Source organism: Punica granatum, chromosome 5, assembly GCF_007655135.1.
Source record: "Punica granatum isolate Tunisia-2019 chromosome 5, ASM765513v2, whole genome shotgun sequence".
Lineage (NCBI taxonomy): Eukaryota > Viridiplantae > Streptophyta > Magnoliopsida > Myrtales > Lythraceae > Punica > Punica granatum.
The window spans coordinates 6945243-6960549 of record NC_045131.1 but is presented as its reverse complement, the minus strand read 5'-3'; the positions used below and the strand labels follow the sequence as shown (position 1 = coordinate 6960549).

Genomic DNA, 15307 nt, shown 5'->3' with positions numbered 1-15307 from the left:
TCGAACCAAAGCTGCTGACGATGAGGAATGCGAACCTTCCACCGAGAGAGAGAGACAGAGACAGAGACAGAGTGGAAGAGGGTAATGTAAAAAGAAGAAATATATCGGAATATAACTTGGGAAAATTATTATAGGGTCCGGATACAAGTTCCGGTTCTGAGTACTCTATATGCAGGAACCGGAACCTATTTTCACCAGTTCTTTATTTTAATACCCAAACCTTACTCTATTTTCAATACGAGCTACCCGAACCCCGTCCTAGGGTAGGTTCCGGCCAGTTTCGAGCATACCAGGTATCCGTGCACACCTCTGGCTATTGGTGAATAGGGTGTTCTGATTCATGTGGTAGCCCAGCACATGTTTTATGGATCATCATGTCGCAATCATCTGTACAGACGTAAACTAGACCTTCTGTAGGGCACTCGCAGCAGACAATACCGCCTGATTCATAATCATGTCCCTCGGTTAGAAACTGAAGCCTCATGGGGTGTTTATGGAGAAGCTCACTGTTAAGAGTTAATTCCTCTTTCATAGCAGAGAGAGTTTGGAGAGCACATCCCACAGCAAGGCCATAGGGACACCCTTCACACTTGAATCCAAAGCCATGTTTAATATAATTAGAGCAGCAAGAGCGATCAACACGACCTTCTTGCCAAATGAGAGGGTGTTCCGGATGAAGAGGGTGCACAATCTCTTGTGTCAACTCGGCACACGATGGGTGGACAAGGCAGTCGGGGAAACGGTAAGAATCACTGAATATTTCCTGTTGGCAAAATTAGCATATGGCACCTAGCTTTGCTTTTGCGTGAAAAGATGTCAGTTGGTGGGGGTGGGAAAAATGATGGATCTCTCCCCTATCATCTGTGCTATTTTGGTCATGATCTCGAGGAGGAGGATGTATAATGGAAACAGCACAATTCACATCGAGAATGAAACCACATTCATTACAGTTGTATGCAAACCTTGGTTCATAATTGCATACATCGCATTCCATCTCATCCTCGAGATCAGCAAGCAAGGTGAGCGGGTGCTATGGATGGAGAGGATGATTCATTATCTCTCGGGGTGCCAGATAGCATGATTCGTGCAGCATGAATATGCAGGCACGGCAATCATTGACACAACTGGAAATCTTGTCTCCGCAAGCCCTGCATCGGATCCAATTTGGTACATTCACGTGGAAGGATGCCAGAGGATGCTCGTGAGCAAAGTGCTGAATTATCTCATCCTCATGGTAGTCCTTGTCCTCGTGCTCCTGCTGGTCCTTGTGCTCTTGTTCAGGAGGAGGGAGGGTTGCAGCTGCACATCCCACGAGCAAGTCTACTCCGCAGGAAAGACGACATTTATAACGATAATCATCTAGATGTATATAAATAACACACCCCGTACAGAGCTCAGTAGCACTTGAGGATCCAATAATCGCAAACGGGTGCTGTGGATGAGGGGGATGCTGAATATTGGGAGGCAATTCAGCGCAGGATTTGTGGATGAAGAACTCACAGTCCATGCAATGGTAGGCTAGACTGCCTTTCACAGACAATCGGCAGATATAGCAATTACCAAATCTGAAACTTTCCCTCAGCTCTTGCAAAGAAGAAGAAGAAGAAACAACAACAAATAGAGCGCCTCAGAATTAAAAGGAACAGGTGAAAGTGAAACTGATCATGTCCCAACCGCTACCTTGCTTAGCTGGGTACATATAACTATTATTAATTTAATTTAATATATTGGCCGGCAAGATACTACTATTTGATAGGGAAAAAAGACGAAGAAAAGAACGAAAGTGTCTATAGGGCAGCTAGCTATTAAATTAAATTTAAATAATTGGATAAAGCGTTTTGTAATATCATACGATCATGACAGTTTTCCATACATATGTTCCATTGGATCATATGTCCCGTTGGAGGGGCCTGCGTAATGCTTCAGTAAATGGGGATTCTCCTATGTAAATTTTCGAAGATGAAAATTGGCTAATGAATAAATGGACAGGTAAAGAAAGTGTATTGGAACTCATGAGAGTGCAGATCACGCAATTTGGCTTTTCAGAAATACTTTTAAACACTTGCAATAATCAGTGATCTGGTCCTTAAGAAGTAATTTTAGATCATAATCAGAATGACAAGCGCAGAATAAGATCTCTGCTTACAAACGCACATAATGAATAAAATCTATTTTGACTAATTGGATGCATGAGATCCCTATTATTATGAACGATATGCCAAGAGAGAGCATTACGAAACTCCAAGGTCATGGCCTGTCCGACTCCGACTCTTCTTGCTGTTGCGCTCAAGAGCTCGGTATCTCTCGTCTCTTTTTCTTAAGCTCCTCCAGATCTTTCATTGCTATTTCCCATTTTTCCTTTGACATTTCCCATTCTTTCTTTGCCAATTCCATTTTTGTCTTCAATGTCTCTGCTCCCGCTTCTTTACTGGCAATTTGTTCATCCAGTTGCTTGAGCTTAATGTCCTCCATTTGTCTCCTTTTCTCGAGATTTGCCTGGAGATGGCAATCATTTATATATTTAGTTTCATATCATTAACTTGAAAAAGATATATAATTCATAGACAATATATTATGAATTGTACAACAATTTTCTTTCCAAGAAAAGGTCTAGCTAAGAGCGGCGGCTTCTTTTTCCTTCTTCAGGTTTTTCCTATCATTGCTTCATTCTCGAGACAGAAATTAAGATGGGGATGACTCAGAAAGAGTCGTGGCTAGCCATGTAATGCTTCCAAGAATAAGAATGTGGTGGAATTTTGGGATGTGGGGCTTACCTTGGGGATGACGCAATCGATATGGGCATCATAATTACACTCCTCGCAATAATAAATACCCTGTTCTGGGTGCCTGAGTGTCTCACACACATCGCAGTACTGCTCCTCATAATCATAAAAGTCGTCAACAACTCTATCACATAGCACCAGCTGATGGAAGTGGAATTCGTGTTTGACCAAAGGGGGCAGAGGCAGGCAACTGAAGTGAAGATTATAGTTGCAGGGTACACAGCGGTAGAAGTCAATCCTGCACTCATCGTAACAAACATTGCATTGTGCCCCGTAGAGATCGCGGCCTATCTCTTTGAAATAGGATAGGCTATGCTCGTGACGCGGATGTTTTAGAGTCGGCCTCCTCATAACACAATGCGCGTGGAACTGGATCTTACAATAATCACAGTAATAGGTGAATCCTCGAGAGCTTTCCAGACATGCAGAGCAAGGATTGGATTTGTCGAGTGGCTCAAAAGAAAGAAGGAGAGGATGCTGTGGGTGAATAGGGTGTTCTAATTCACGTGGTAGCTCAGCACATGTTTTATGGATCATCGTGCTGCAATAATTTGTACAGACGTAAACCAGACCTTCAGCAGGGCACTCGCAGCAGACAATACTGCCTGAATTATAACGATGTCCCTTAGTTAGAAACTGAAGTCTCATGGGGTGTTCATGGAGAAGCTCACTGTTAAGAGTTAATTCCTCTTTCGTAGCAGAGACAGATTGGAGAGCACATCCCGCATGAAGGGAAAAGTGACACTCTTCACACTTGAATACAAAGGCCTCCGCATAACCAGAACAGAAAGAGCAATTACGATCAAGATCTGTTTGGCAAATGAGAGGGTGGTCTGGATGAAGAGGGTGCACTATCTTTTGGGGCAAGCCGCCGCACGATTGGTGGAGCAGGACAGGGCAGCCAGGCGAACAGTAAAAATCACCCGATATCTTCTTCCTGCAGAGGTTGCAGGTGGCTTCAAGCTCCATTTTTGCATGAAGAGATGTCAGTTGGCGGGGGTGGGAAAGATCATTGATCTGATCTCGCATATCGTCTGTGCTACGACTCTGATCATGATCTCGAGGAGGAGGATGCACAATGGAAACAGCACATTTGGCATCGAGATTGATATGACATTCATTGCAGCTGTATGCAAAGCTACAGTAACGGTTGCAGACGTCGCATCTAACTGAATCCTCGAGACACCCGCCAGCAAGCCGGTGCTGTGGATGGAAAGGATGATTCATTATCTCTCGGGGTCCCAGAGCGCAAGATTCGTGCAGCACGAATATGCAGGCACGGCAACCATAGACGCGACCGGAGATACCCTTTCCGCATACCTTGCATTCGATATAATTTGGCGCATCCACGTGGAAGGATGAAAGAGGATGGTCATGAGCGAAGTGCTCAATCATGTCCTCCTCGTGGTGGTCCCTGTCCTCGTGCTTTTGCTCATCCTTATGCTCTTCTTCTTCTTCTTCAGGAGGAGGGAGAGTTGCAGCTGCACATCCCACATGTAAGCCTATTTGACAGTCACGACATTGATAGATGAACAGACAACGTAGCGGGTAAGGACACCCATAACAGCGACGCGTCGGTTTTGATACGGACAATACAAGCGGGTGCTGTGGATGAGAGGGATGTTGAATCTCGGGGGGCAGTTCGGTGCATGATTTGTGGAGGAAGAACTCACAGTACTCTATGCAACCGTAGGCCAGACCGCCTTTCGAGGATAAACTACAGAAGTGGCACTCCCAGCTGAAATTTTTGCTCAGCTCTTTCAGGACCAGGGCATGTTCATGGAAGGGATACTTAAGAAGTCTGGGGGTTTTGGCATTCATCCTTGAGACAAAAAAACATAAAGAAGAAGAAGAAGAAGAAGAAGAAGAAGAAGAGGAAACAACAACAAATACTAATAGAGCGCCTCAGTCAGATCTAAAAGGAGCAGGTGAGAGTGATACTGATCACGTCCCAACAGCCAGCTTACTTAGCTGGGTACATATAACAAATTATTATTATTATTAATTTAATTTAAATATAGTGGCCGGCAACATATATTACTTTTGACTGGAAAAAGACAGAGACAAGCCCAAAAGAAAAAAGAGAAAAGGGAGCAGAGGGTGGAGCTCCTGCGGTGGCTCCCCTCCGTTCATTTGATTTTTTTTTTTTTGAATTTTTTTTTAAAAATTTTCTAGAAGAACAAGGCGACTTCGCTTTTAGAGTTAAACGGACCAATTTACGGCATCGGTCACTTATGATGCCACAACAGATTTTTGTCTTGTCGTTTTAACGACGGCCTGTTTTGATAGGCAAAATAAAACGTCAGGGACTATATTGATGGTAAGATTTCTCCAAGGATCAATCTGGAGGTTGTGGTAACTTGAAAGACCCAATCGATAGTTTTTTTATAAAAGAACCCCGCTCCTTGGCGAGCTTTTCCCCAAAATAATTTCCATTTTGAAAATAATTCCCAAATTAATCTTCCCCAGTAAATATGCCCAACCTAGACTTCAAGTTGACACATGGCTACCACCATTACCATTATCTTACGTGTCATCCACGTCAACAATCCACTTAAAAGCTCAATTAGAAAAATTATCGTATCACTCCCTAAACTATGAGACTGAGCAACTTTTTGCCCCCTAAACTATGAGACGGAGCAACTTTTGTCCCCTTGCACCTGCTCGGCTCAACCCAGCCAATAACACCAAAGACGAGGTCACTGGTGGTGTCAGAATCTACCGGCGACGTCGTAGGGGTGATAGTTAGTGATTGTTAGAGGACAATGGCTCCTAGGCCACGACAACGTCTTGGCATGTTTCCCTTTTGTCCCCTTTTAACTACTAATAAGAATCCGATTTTCTGCAAGGCAAAGCACCCTAGCTAGATTCTGGAAGGAGAATGTGAACAAGATCAAGAAGATCTATCTTCGGATGGAGAGCTTTGCAAAAGAGAATGGGTGTACTCCTCTCCTGTACAACTGGCACCCGCTTGGGTTCTTGAACAAGGAAATTATGTTGTGCCAATTCCCGGTATATAATCAGCCAATGACCATTTCCTTTACTTGGAGTAGGCGGCAGTGTTATTTCATTATCAATGTGATGCATATATGCATGAGAACCGACATCAGCTGCACCCCGGATCTGAATTTTCAGAGTATTTACTGGTAGTTATGTCTCGATAATTTGCAGGAACTACTGAGACATAGAACCTGGTGATAATTATCTGTTCCATTAGATTGAAATGGATGGAAGAACACCATGAAAGAGATTTTTGATGCTGTGCCACACACTGAGCGGGCTAGTTGGTGATACATCCTACGATTTTTGCGGCTCGTGTTACATGGAAATATGCTACCACTCCCACAAAAGCTTATGTCTAAAACCATCCCAACTTTTCGAGGCGAGAAAGATTGAGTCATGGAATAGGCGATACGATTCCTATTTTCATTTATTGTATGCTGAACTGCAATGATTACGGATTTGCTCTTAATTGTTACTTTTACTTTCTCAGGTGAAAGTATATTATTTGGATTCAGTTCCATGTATGATCATGTGGTCCTTGACTTAGTCCCCTTGTTATCTCTATCGGTGTATGCTTCCCTATTGATGTGACAAAAGACGTGACAAATCGGTACCTCGAGAAAAACAGGTTATAACGACCCTGTCTCGAGGGAAACGACCTCCTGAGCACAACTTACGCCTTCACCCGTGAAAAGACGAGATTTATGCCGAATTCCATCATTTAGAGCCTTAAACGGGCATTTTTATGTTACTTGGACGTTTTTGCAATTTTAATAAAATTTTATGTCTTTCGTGTAAATTAAGCGTTTTAATTCCTATTTAAGAGATGTAAACCCTAGGATTAAATGGTTGTTGATTTTTTTAATAAAGTTTAGAGCTACCATACTCTTTCGCCCATTCTCGGATTCGATTCGAGTTGGATGCTAATTTCCTAGGTATTCAAATAATCAATAGGAGATTAAAGGTCGTAGTTCCGGTATTATGCCGAATCAACGGATCTGTGAAAGGTTCTTCACGTGGACGCTGTGTCACCTATTGCCTTTTCTTGATTTGGTGATGGGTTGCACGGAACAATTTCTAGGTGATGGAAGTTCAATGGAAGAAGCCGCCATAAATGCAAGATCGAATTTATAACACCCTGAGAGAACTCCCACACTATATGGTTCGGAGCTTATTCCAGAAAGTAGCATTCTGCTCAGACTGTATCCATATATCTTATAGGCAGCGCATATACAACATATTCATTTGCTGTATTCATTTTGCTTTCTCGTCTCTAAATGATGGCAAACTTCAATTTCTTTATAGTCCGTTGTGATAGAAAATTCGCCAGTGATCTTCAAGTCCCATAAAATTTGGTCATCTCAGAAACATAGAAACGATCAAGGAGAATTTCATGTACCATTAAAAGAAGTTCATCCAGATCACGATTTTTATGGTATACGAGCACAAGCAACGGTTCCTTAGAAAACGTGATGATTTTCCAATGAAGAGAACGAAGAAATACTGGATTTTGATTGCAGTTTCTTGCCGCCAGTGACTGATCTATCTAACAGTAAGGATGAATCCTAGATGGTCCAGGTGCTGAACCAGATTATGTCTTTTCTTAACCGACTGTTTCAAAAGGAATTGGGGGGGGAAAAAAATCCCTTTTTTTTCTTTTCTTTTCTTTATTCTCCATTTGTATATTGTGAGACCCGGTATTTTTACACACTCATGCATATACTATGCATATATATAGTGTGTCTATTTTGATGGCATTATAACACACACGGAAATATATATACTATATACATATATTATAATTATAGTGCAGATTGTTAAGTATGGGCTTGAGAAACATTTAGAGCCCCCGTGGCCCAAATAACTTCCCTTGAGCCCATAGTTTTCCCTGCCTTCTTCAAGTCTGCATTTTGGGAAATTGGAGAACACTGCGAGGAAGGCCTTGACATGGTGACCCGTTATTGATGGGTTTTGGGTATGTATTGCTGATTAGGTTTCTCTTTTAATTAATTAGTCCTATTGTGTTTTAGCAAATTAGAAAGTAGTAGTATGTTTGGGTGTTGAGTTGAAGAAGTTGGTTTAATAGTTGATTTTAGGATTTCTAACTGTGGTTAAATGACTAATATAACCTGAGTTTTGTCAAGTTATTTAGCTTTCCTTTGCTGCTATAGAATTGGGTAATTTTAGTTATGTTATTAAGTTGGAGATTGTCGATTGGCGGTTTAATAGCATGGAAATGATTTATTGGGCTTGGTGATAGATATATTTTTTTACTAACCTAGCTGCCATAGCAATTTAATCTACATAACTACTTGTTTGAAATTGTGAAGCTAAAATGATGATTTGAGGAATAAGATAAATCAGTTATTGATTGGTTCTTATTATTGCAAAGAGAATACTGATGGGAAGTAAAGAGTATGGAATGGGGGTAGAACGACTAGAAGAAGCCGATCGTATTAAGTTCCTAAGCTTATGACTTATACTCTACCTTATGTGAGTTTATAGGATTTCAGCATGTTGAATTATAAGGATTAGGCTATTAAGTTTATTAAGAAGAACTTGTCGCCTCAATATACCTTTTGATTGGTTGACCTTTTTATTGATTATATGATCGACCTTTATAGCTGTTTGAGTGCCTAGAATTTAAGAGTAAATCGGTTTGAATCTTTCTCTTCTCCTGAGAATTGCAAATGGTTAGGCATGAGATATATATATATATATATGGATGGAATTGATATGATATATGATATGTTTTCTTGTTATGCTTTCATTTGGTAGGACTAAGGAAACCAAATCCTTGCATCCAAAGGCTTGATTCAATGGACCCTAAGTTGGGTGCTTCATGAGTACTCTATTCCATTGTGAAATAACGTATATAAGTAAATAAATATATGCATATATTTATATATATATATTTATGGAAAAAAGACAAAAACACCTCTTGTGGTTTGGGGTAGGGACAAATCACACCATGTTCTTTTGTTTGGTGGATGCCGGCGACCTCGGTGGAGGGGAGTGTAGAATAAGATCGACCATTGACAGAAGCTGATAAGGAGAAAACTCAACGATCTAAAGAGACTCGGCGAACATGTTTGGCCCGGCAAGCTGCTAGTGGGTCGAACAATAATCGCGAGGAAACCGAGAGGTCCGTTTGTTGAGGCCGTCCAAGCCCGCAACCCGCGCATGCTCGGTGAACTTGTCAGGCCCAGCAGGCCCCTCGAGGGGTTAGTCGAGCCGACCTTCGTCATACACCCAAGCCCAGTGGACCTCGGGCCCATAAAAATACTCAAAGCCCATCATCGGTCCGTCTAGTATGGCCTCCTGATATAAATACTGGTTCATTATACATAAAAGAAAAGTTCACCGTTCCCTTATTGTGATTTAAGCCCTCAACCTAGAAATACTCTAACTAGAGCGTCGAGAGGGCTCTTTAGGAAACCTTCCCTAGTCCCCAGCTGACCTCGATTTCCTTGATTTGGGGTATTTATAGCAGTGATCACAAAATACGAGAGATTGGTGAAAAGTGCAAGCGGAGAAGGCTGGAACTCGGGGAAGATCGTGCAACCATTGATTGAGATTCGTCTTGGTGGGAGAATATTCCCCCTCCGATATTTAATTTTTTTTACACCCCATATTTTAAAATTCAATTATTGAAAACAGAAAAGAGAAAGAGAGAGAGAGAGAGAGAGAGAGAGAGAGAGAGAGAGAGAGAGAGAGAGAGAGAGAGAGAGAGAGAGAGAGAGAGAGAGGAGAAGACAGTATCGGAGATGGTGGAGATGGAAGGGGGCGATAGTGGCCTCGGTTCCAGCCACCACCGCCCTCCTCCCCCCGAGGGAAAAATCGAGAAATGAACCAGATTGTAAAATCAAAAAAGTTCAGGGACATCGCTATAAATAAGTCAAATTAATTTCAGCAGTTAATTGAAGTTATCAACACAACCTTAGTTTCATACTATTAACTTGAAAAGGAGACATAGTTCTTAGGCAATATACTATGAATTGTGCAACAATTATCTTTCCAAGCAAAGGCCTAGCTAGGAGTGGCTTCTTTTTCCTTATTTAGGTTTCTCCAACATTTTATACAGACAGGAGTTAAGATCAGGAGGACGACTCAGAAAGAGTGATGGTTACATAATGCTTTGGTAAATGTGGTGGAATTTTGGGATGTGGGGGCTTACCTTGGGGATGACGCAGTCGATATGAGCATCATAATTACACTCCTCGCAATAATAGACTCCAAGTTCTGGGTTCCTGAGTGTCTCGCACACGACGCAGTATTGCTCCTTATAATCATAAAATTCATCAACAACTCTATCACGGAGCACCCGCGTATGGAAGTGGAACTCGTGTTTAACAGAAGGGGGCAGAGACATGCAATTGAAGTGAAGATTATAGCTGCATGGAACACAACAGTAGAAGTTAATCCTGCAATCATCGTAAAACACATTGCATTGCACGTTGTATGGCTCGTGGCTTATCATTTTGAAATAGGTTAGGCTGTGCTCGTGACGCAGATGCTGTAGAGTCGGCCTCTCGATAGCACAATGCGCATGGAACTGGACCTTACAATAATCACAGTAACAGGTGAATCTCCGAGAGCTTTTCAGACATGCAAAGCAAGGATTGGATTTGTCGAGTGGCTCAGAAAGAAGAAGGAGAGGATGCTCTGGGTGAATCGGGTGCTCTGATTCACGTGGTAGCTCAGCACATGTTTTATGGATTATCATGTTGCAATCATCTGTACAGACGTAAACTAGACCTTCAGCAGGGTACTCGCAGCATACAATATCGCCTGATTCATAATCATGTCAATCAGTTAGAAACTGAAGCCTCATGGGTTGTTTATGGAGAAGCTCACTGAAGAGTTAATTCCTCTTTCGTAGCGCAGGGGGATTGGAGAGCACATCCCACTTCATGGCCAAAGGGACACTTCACACTTGAATCCAAAGCCATGTTTAATTTAATTAGAGCAGAAAGAGGGTGCACAATCTCGTGTCAACTCGGCACACGATGGGTGGAGCAAGAAAAGGCAGTCAGGGCAACAGTAAAAATCACTGGATATTTCCCGTTGGCAAAATTCGCATACGGCACCCGGCTCTGCTTTTGCGTGAAAAGACGTCAGTTGGTGGGGGTGGGAAAAATGATGGATCTGATCTCGCCTATCGTCTGTGCTACGACTCTGATCATGATCTCGAGGAGGAGGAGGATGCATAATGGAAACAGCACATTTCACATCGAGAAAGAAACCACATTCACGACAATTTCTAGGTGATGGAAGATCAATGGAAGAAGTCGCCATCATTGCAAGATCGAATTTATAATAAGCCCCTGAGAGACCTCCCAGACTATATGGCTCGGAGCTTATTCCAGAAAGTAACATTCTGCTCGGACTGTATACGTGCATTTTACGTGTAGTGCATATTAATTTGCGGTATTCATTTTGCTTTCTCATCTCTATACAATGGCAAACTTCAATTTCTTTAAAGTCCATTGTGATAGAAAATTCTCCAGTGATCTTCAAGTCCGATAAATTAAGTTTGATCATTAAAAGCCGCGTCCAAATTTTATTTTATTTTTCTTTATACAAGATCAAGGGAGAACAGAGCAAGAAGGAGCCAAGAAAATGGCAGAGCAGAAGAAAATGGTGAAGCCCTGTCAAATTTTATTTTATTTTTTATTGAAGATTGATTTGTTGATTTTTTTAGAATTGAAGCTAATTATTTAACGTTAATATTAATTGTTTTTACAATATCATTTTTCTTTCAGTTCCAAAACAGTTCCTGTTATATAATTGTAAGGCTTTTTATTTATTTCTTTGCCCTTAATATTTCTCTCTCGTTCGTTCCATATTCTTCATTAAATTTAACTTGAGTTTTTCTAAGTAATAATAATAATAATTAAAAAAAACTCATTCTTGTTTCACAGTTCTAGAATTCTTATTTCCTGCAGAGAAATAAAAACTATTTGACTAATACATGTATATAGTTAGATACTTGTTAACAATGAAAGATAACAAGACGTGGGACTCCGATTTCATTTCCACGTCCTAGGTTCCTTCCTTATTTATCCAAGCTAGTGGCACACAATCTCATCGGGTAATGAATAAAAGAACAAATAAAGAAAGTTTATGGGAACTCATGAGAGTGCAGATCACACAATTGTCTTTTCAGGACTTGAACACTTCGTTTTCAACAATTTAGCAATTAAAAAGTAACTTCAGGCCATAATCAGAAGACAAGTGCAACAAAAAATCTACTGTTAACAGACGTGAACATGATCTACTTTGACCAATGGATGCATGAGATACCTATTAGCATGAGAAATACGCCAAGAGAAAGCAGTACGAGACTTCATGTTCGTGGCCTGTTCGACTCTGCTTCCCGTTGTGCCCGCGAGCTTAATATCTCTTGCTTCTTTTTCTCAAGTTCCTCCAGATCTTTCATTACCATTTCTGATTTTTTCTTCAATGCCCCCGCCTCCGCTTCTTTACTGGAAATTTGACCATCCAGTTGCTCGAGCATAAGGTCTTCCCTTTGTCTACTTTTCTGGGGATCCTCATGGAGCTGGGAATCATTTATATTTAGTTGTCTCATATTATTAACTCAAAAAAGAAATATAGTTCTTAGGCAATATACTATGAATTTGTGAAACAATTTTCTTAATTTCCAAACAAAGGTCTGGGACTAGGAATGGCTTCTTTGTCCTTCTTCAGGTTTTTCCAATCACTGTTCCTTTCCCTGCCAGGATAGAAATTAAGATCGGGATGACTCAGAAAGAGTCATGGCTAGCTACTTAATGCTTTGGAAAATGTGGTGGAATTTTGGGATGTGGGGCTTACCTTGGGGATGACGCAATCGATATGAGCATCATAATTACATGCCTCGCAATAATAAACACCATGTTCTGGGTGCCTGAGCGTCTCGCACACGTCGCAGTATTGCTCCTCATAATCATAAAATTCATCAACAACTCTATCGCGAAGCATCAGCTGATGGTAATGAAATTCGTGTTTAGTAGAAGGGGGCAGAGGCAAGCAACTGAAGTGAAGATTATAGTTGCACGGAACACAGCGGTAGAAGTCAATCCTGCAATCATCATAACACACATTGCATTGCACACTGTATGGCTTGTGGCCTATGATTTTGAAATAGGTTAGGTTGTGCTGGTGACGCGGATGTTTCAGAGTCGGCCTCTCAATAGCACAATGTGCATGGAACTGGATCTTACAATAATCACAGTAATAGGTGAATCCCCCAGAGCTTTCCAGACATGCAAAGCAAGGATTGGACTTGTCGAGTGGCTCCGAAAGGAGGAGGATAGGATGCTGTGGGTGAATAGGGTTTTCCGACTCATGTGGTAGCTCAGCACATGTTTTGTGGATCATCATGCCGCAGTTATCATCTGTACAGACGTAAACCAGACCTTCAGCAGGGCACTCGCAGCAGACCATAAAGCCTGATTTACAATGTCGTCCCTCAGTTAGAAACTGAAGCCTCAGGGGGTGTTTATGGAGAAGCTCACTGTTAAGAGTTAATTCCTCTTTCGTAGCAGAGAGAGTTTTGAGAGAACATCCCACATGAAGGCCAAAGCGACACTCTTCACACTTGAATCCGAAGTCATGCCCATAACCAGAGCAGAAAGAGCAATCAAGATAACCCGGTTGGCAAACCAGAGGGTGGTCCGGATGAAGAGGGTGCACAATCTCTTGTGTCAACTCCGCACACGATAAGTGGAGCAAGAAAGGGCAGTCGGGGCAACAGTAAAAATCCCCCGATATCTCCTCTTTGCAAAGTCTGCAGGTGGCAAGAAACTCCGGTTTTGCATGAAAAGATGTCAGTTGGTGGGGGTGAGAAAAATGATTGATCTCTCGCCTATCCTCCTTAAAGATCGGATCATCTTGAGGAGGATGCACAATGGAAACAGCACATTCAATATCAAGATTGAAATCACATTCATTACAGTTGTATGCAAAATCACGGAACATTTTGCAAACTCTGCATTGAAAGAGAGTCTTGGAATTGACAAGCAAGGTAAGCGGGTGCTGTGGATGGAAAGGATGATTCATTATCTCTCGGGGTGCCAGAGCGCAAGATTCGTGCAGCACGAATATGCAGGCACGGCAACCATAAACGCGACTGGAGATCCGCCGTCTGCATGCCTTGCATTTGATAGAATTTGGCGCATCCACGTGGAAGGATGCAAGAGGATGGTCGTGAGCAAAGTGCTCAATCATCTCCTCCTTGTGGTGGTCCTTGTCCTCGTGCTTTTGCTGGTCCTTATGCTCTTCTTCTTCAGGAGGAGGGAGAGTTGCAGCTGCACATCTCGCATGAAAGTCTATCATACAGTCATATATACATTGATAGGAATTCCCATGTAGCGCGTTAGGACACCCATAACAGCCAAAAGGATTAAATCTCCGGCTTGATGTAGAGAATACAAGCGGGTGCTGTGGATGAGAGGGATGTTGAATCTCGGGAGGCAACTCAGCGCACGACTTGTGGAGGAAGAACTCACAGTCTATGCAATGGTAGGCCGGAGCGCCTTTCACGGAGAAACTACAGATGTTGCATTCCCAGCTGAAATTTTTGCTCAGCTCTTGCAGGACCAGGGCATGTTCATGGAAGGGATACTGAAGAAGGCGGGATGTATTAGCAGCAGCCATCCTTGAGAAGAAAAGCACAAAAAAGAAGAAGAAGAAACAACAACAAATACTAATAGAGCGCCCCAGTCAGATCTGAAAGGAGCAGGTGAGAGTGATACTGATCTAATATTAATGCCCAAACTGTCCGGCGTGGTTCAGTCAATGCCCCTCTCCCAGATTTAATAGTAATAATATGTAATTATTAATATTACATATTATTAATATGCCCAAACTGTCCGGCGTTGCTCCCTCGCTCCGCACTTCATACTTTGAGCCTTGTTATTGTAATACGATGTTATAGCATTTTATTGTAATCTCGAAATTAACTCTCTGATCATATATCTTAATATACACTATTCACTGCATCCAATGAAAGTCTCTACTAGATGCACAAACTTTTTTAAGGAAAGATAATGATTAATTTTAACAGTTTCTTTATTTTTTGGGATTGCATGTAAATAAAGTGTTACATACTCAAATTTTCTAGATTGCAGTTTTCGTATTATATGTGCTGACATATGACATAGATTAGTTTATTGATAAGATATATTAGCTATTTTACTACATGTGCCCATTTGATAATGCAACAAAAACAATCCAGGCATGCGCAAGCACATGCAAATCCACTAGTCAAAAGAATTTTACGTTGTCATTCCATTTCTTTTCATGCCTCGGGTCATTCCATTTCCGTGTGAAGAGAAAAAAATTTAATTTCACATCCGCGTGACCCAATTTTCCGTGTGAATAGTCTTGGAATATATTTCTAGGGAATTAAATTTGACTATTCACACAGAAATTCTAAAAAAAATTAATTCCATGAACGTTTATCTAAGTACACTGGATAACCTATTTCAAAAAGCACTTTAAATGACTATACAAAT

At 41.5% G+C, this 15307-nt stretch overlaps 2 protein-coding genes and 1 pseudogene across 2 annotated transcripts; all 3 read right to left on the bottom strand.

Annotated features, from left to right (window-relative positions):
* Positions 1-110: 110 nt before the first annotated feature.
* Positions 111-1636, bottom strand: LOC116208267 (annotated as a pseudogene).
* A 389-nt stretch (positions 1637-2025) lies between these two features.
* On the bottom strand, positions 2026-4744 carry LOC116208259. Its single transcript, XM_031541605.1, has 2 exons — positions 2775-4744; positions 2026-2496 (listed from the first exon to the last, which is right to left on the bottom strand). The coding sequence occupies exons 1-2, from the start codon at positions 4602-4604 to the stop codon at positions 2287-2289; spliced, it is 2040 nt and encodes a 679-aa protein (XP_031397465.1). The 5' UTR covers positions 4605-4744; the 3' UTR covers positions 2026-2286.
* A 7191-nt stretch (positions 4745-11935) lies between these two features.
* On the bottom strand, positions 11936-14562 carry LOC116207296. The gene is made up of 2 exons (XM_031540202.1): positions 12624-14562; positions 11936-12522 (listed from the first exon to the last, which is right to left on the bottom strand). Exons 1-2 carry the CDS (start codon positions 14445-14447, stop codon positions 12508-12510), a joined length of 1839 nt encoding a protein of 612 aa, XP_031396062.1. The 5' UTR covers positions 14448-14562; the 3' UTR covers positions 11936-12507.
* Between the last annotated feature and the right edge of the window lie 745 nt (positions 14563-15307).

Excerpts from the sequence above, each read along its gene's own strand:
- LOC116208259 (XM_031541605.1), bottom strand. The coding sequence starts at position 4,604 with ATGAATGCCAAAACCCCCAGACTTCTTAAGTATCCCTTCCATGAACAT. Across the intron at positions 2,497-2,774 it reads TCGATTGCGTCATCCCCAAG|GCAAATCTCGAGAAAAGGAG; the intron begins GTAAGCCCCACA and ends TGCCATCTCCAG.
- LOC116207296 (XM_031540202.1), bottom strand. The coding sequence starts at position 14,447 with ATGGCTGCTGCTAATACATCCCGCCTTCTTCAGTATCCCTTCCATGAA.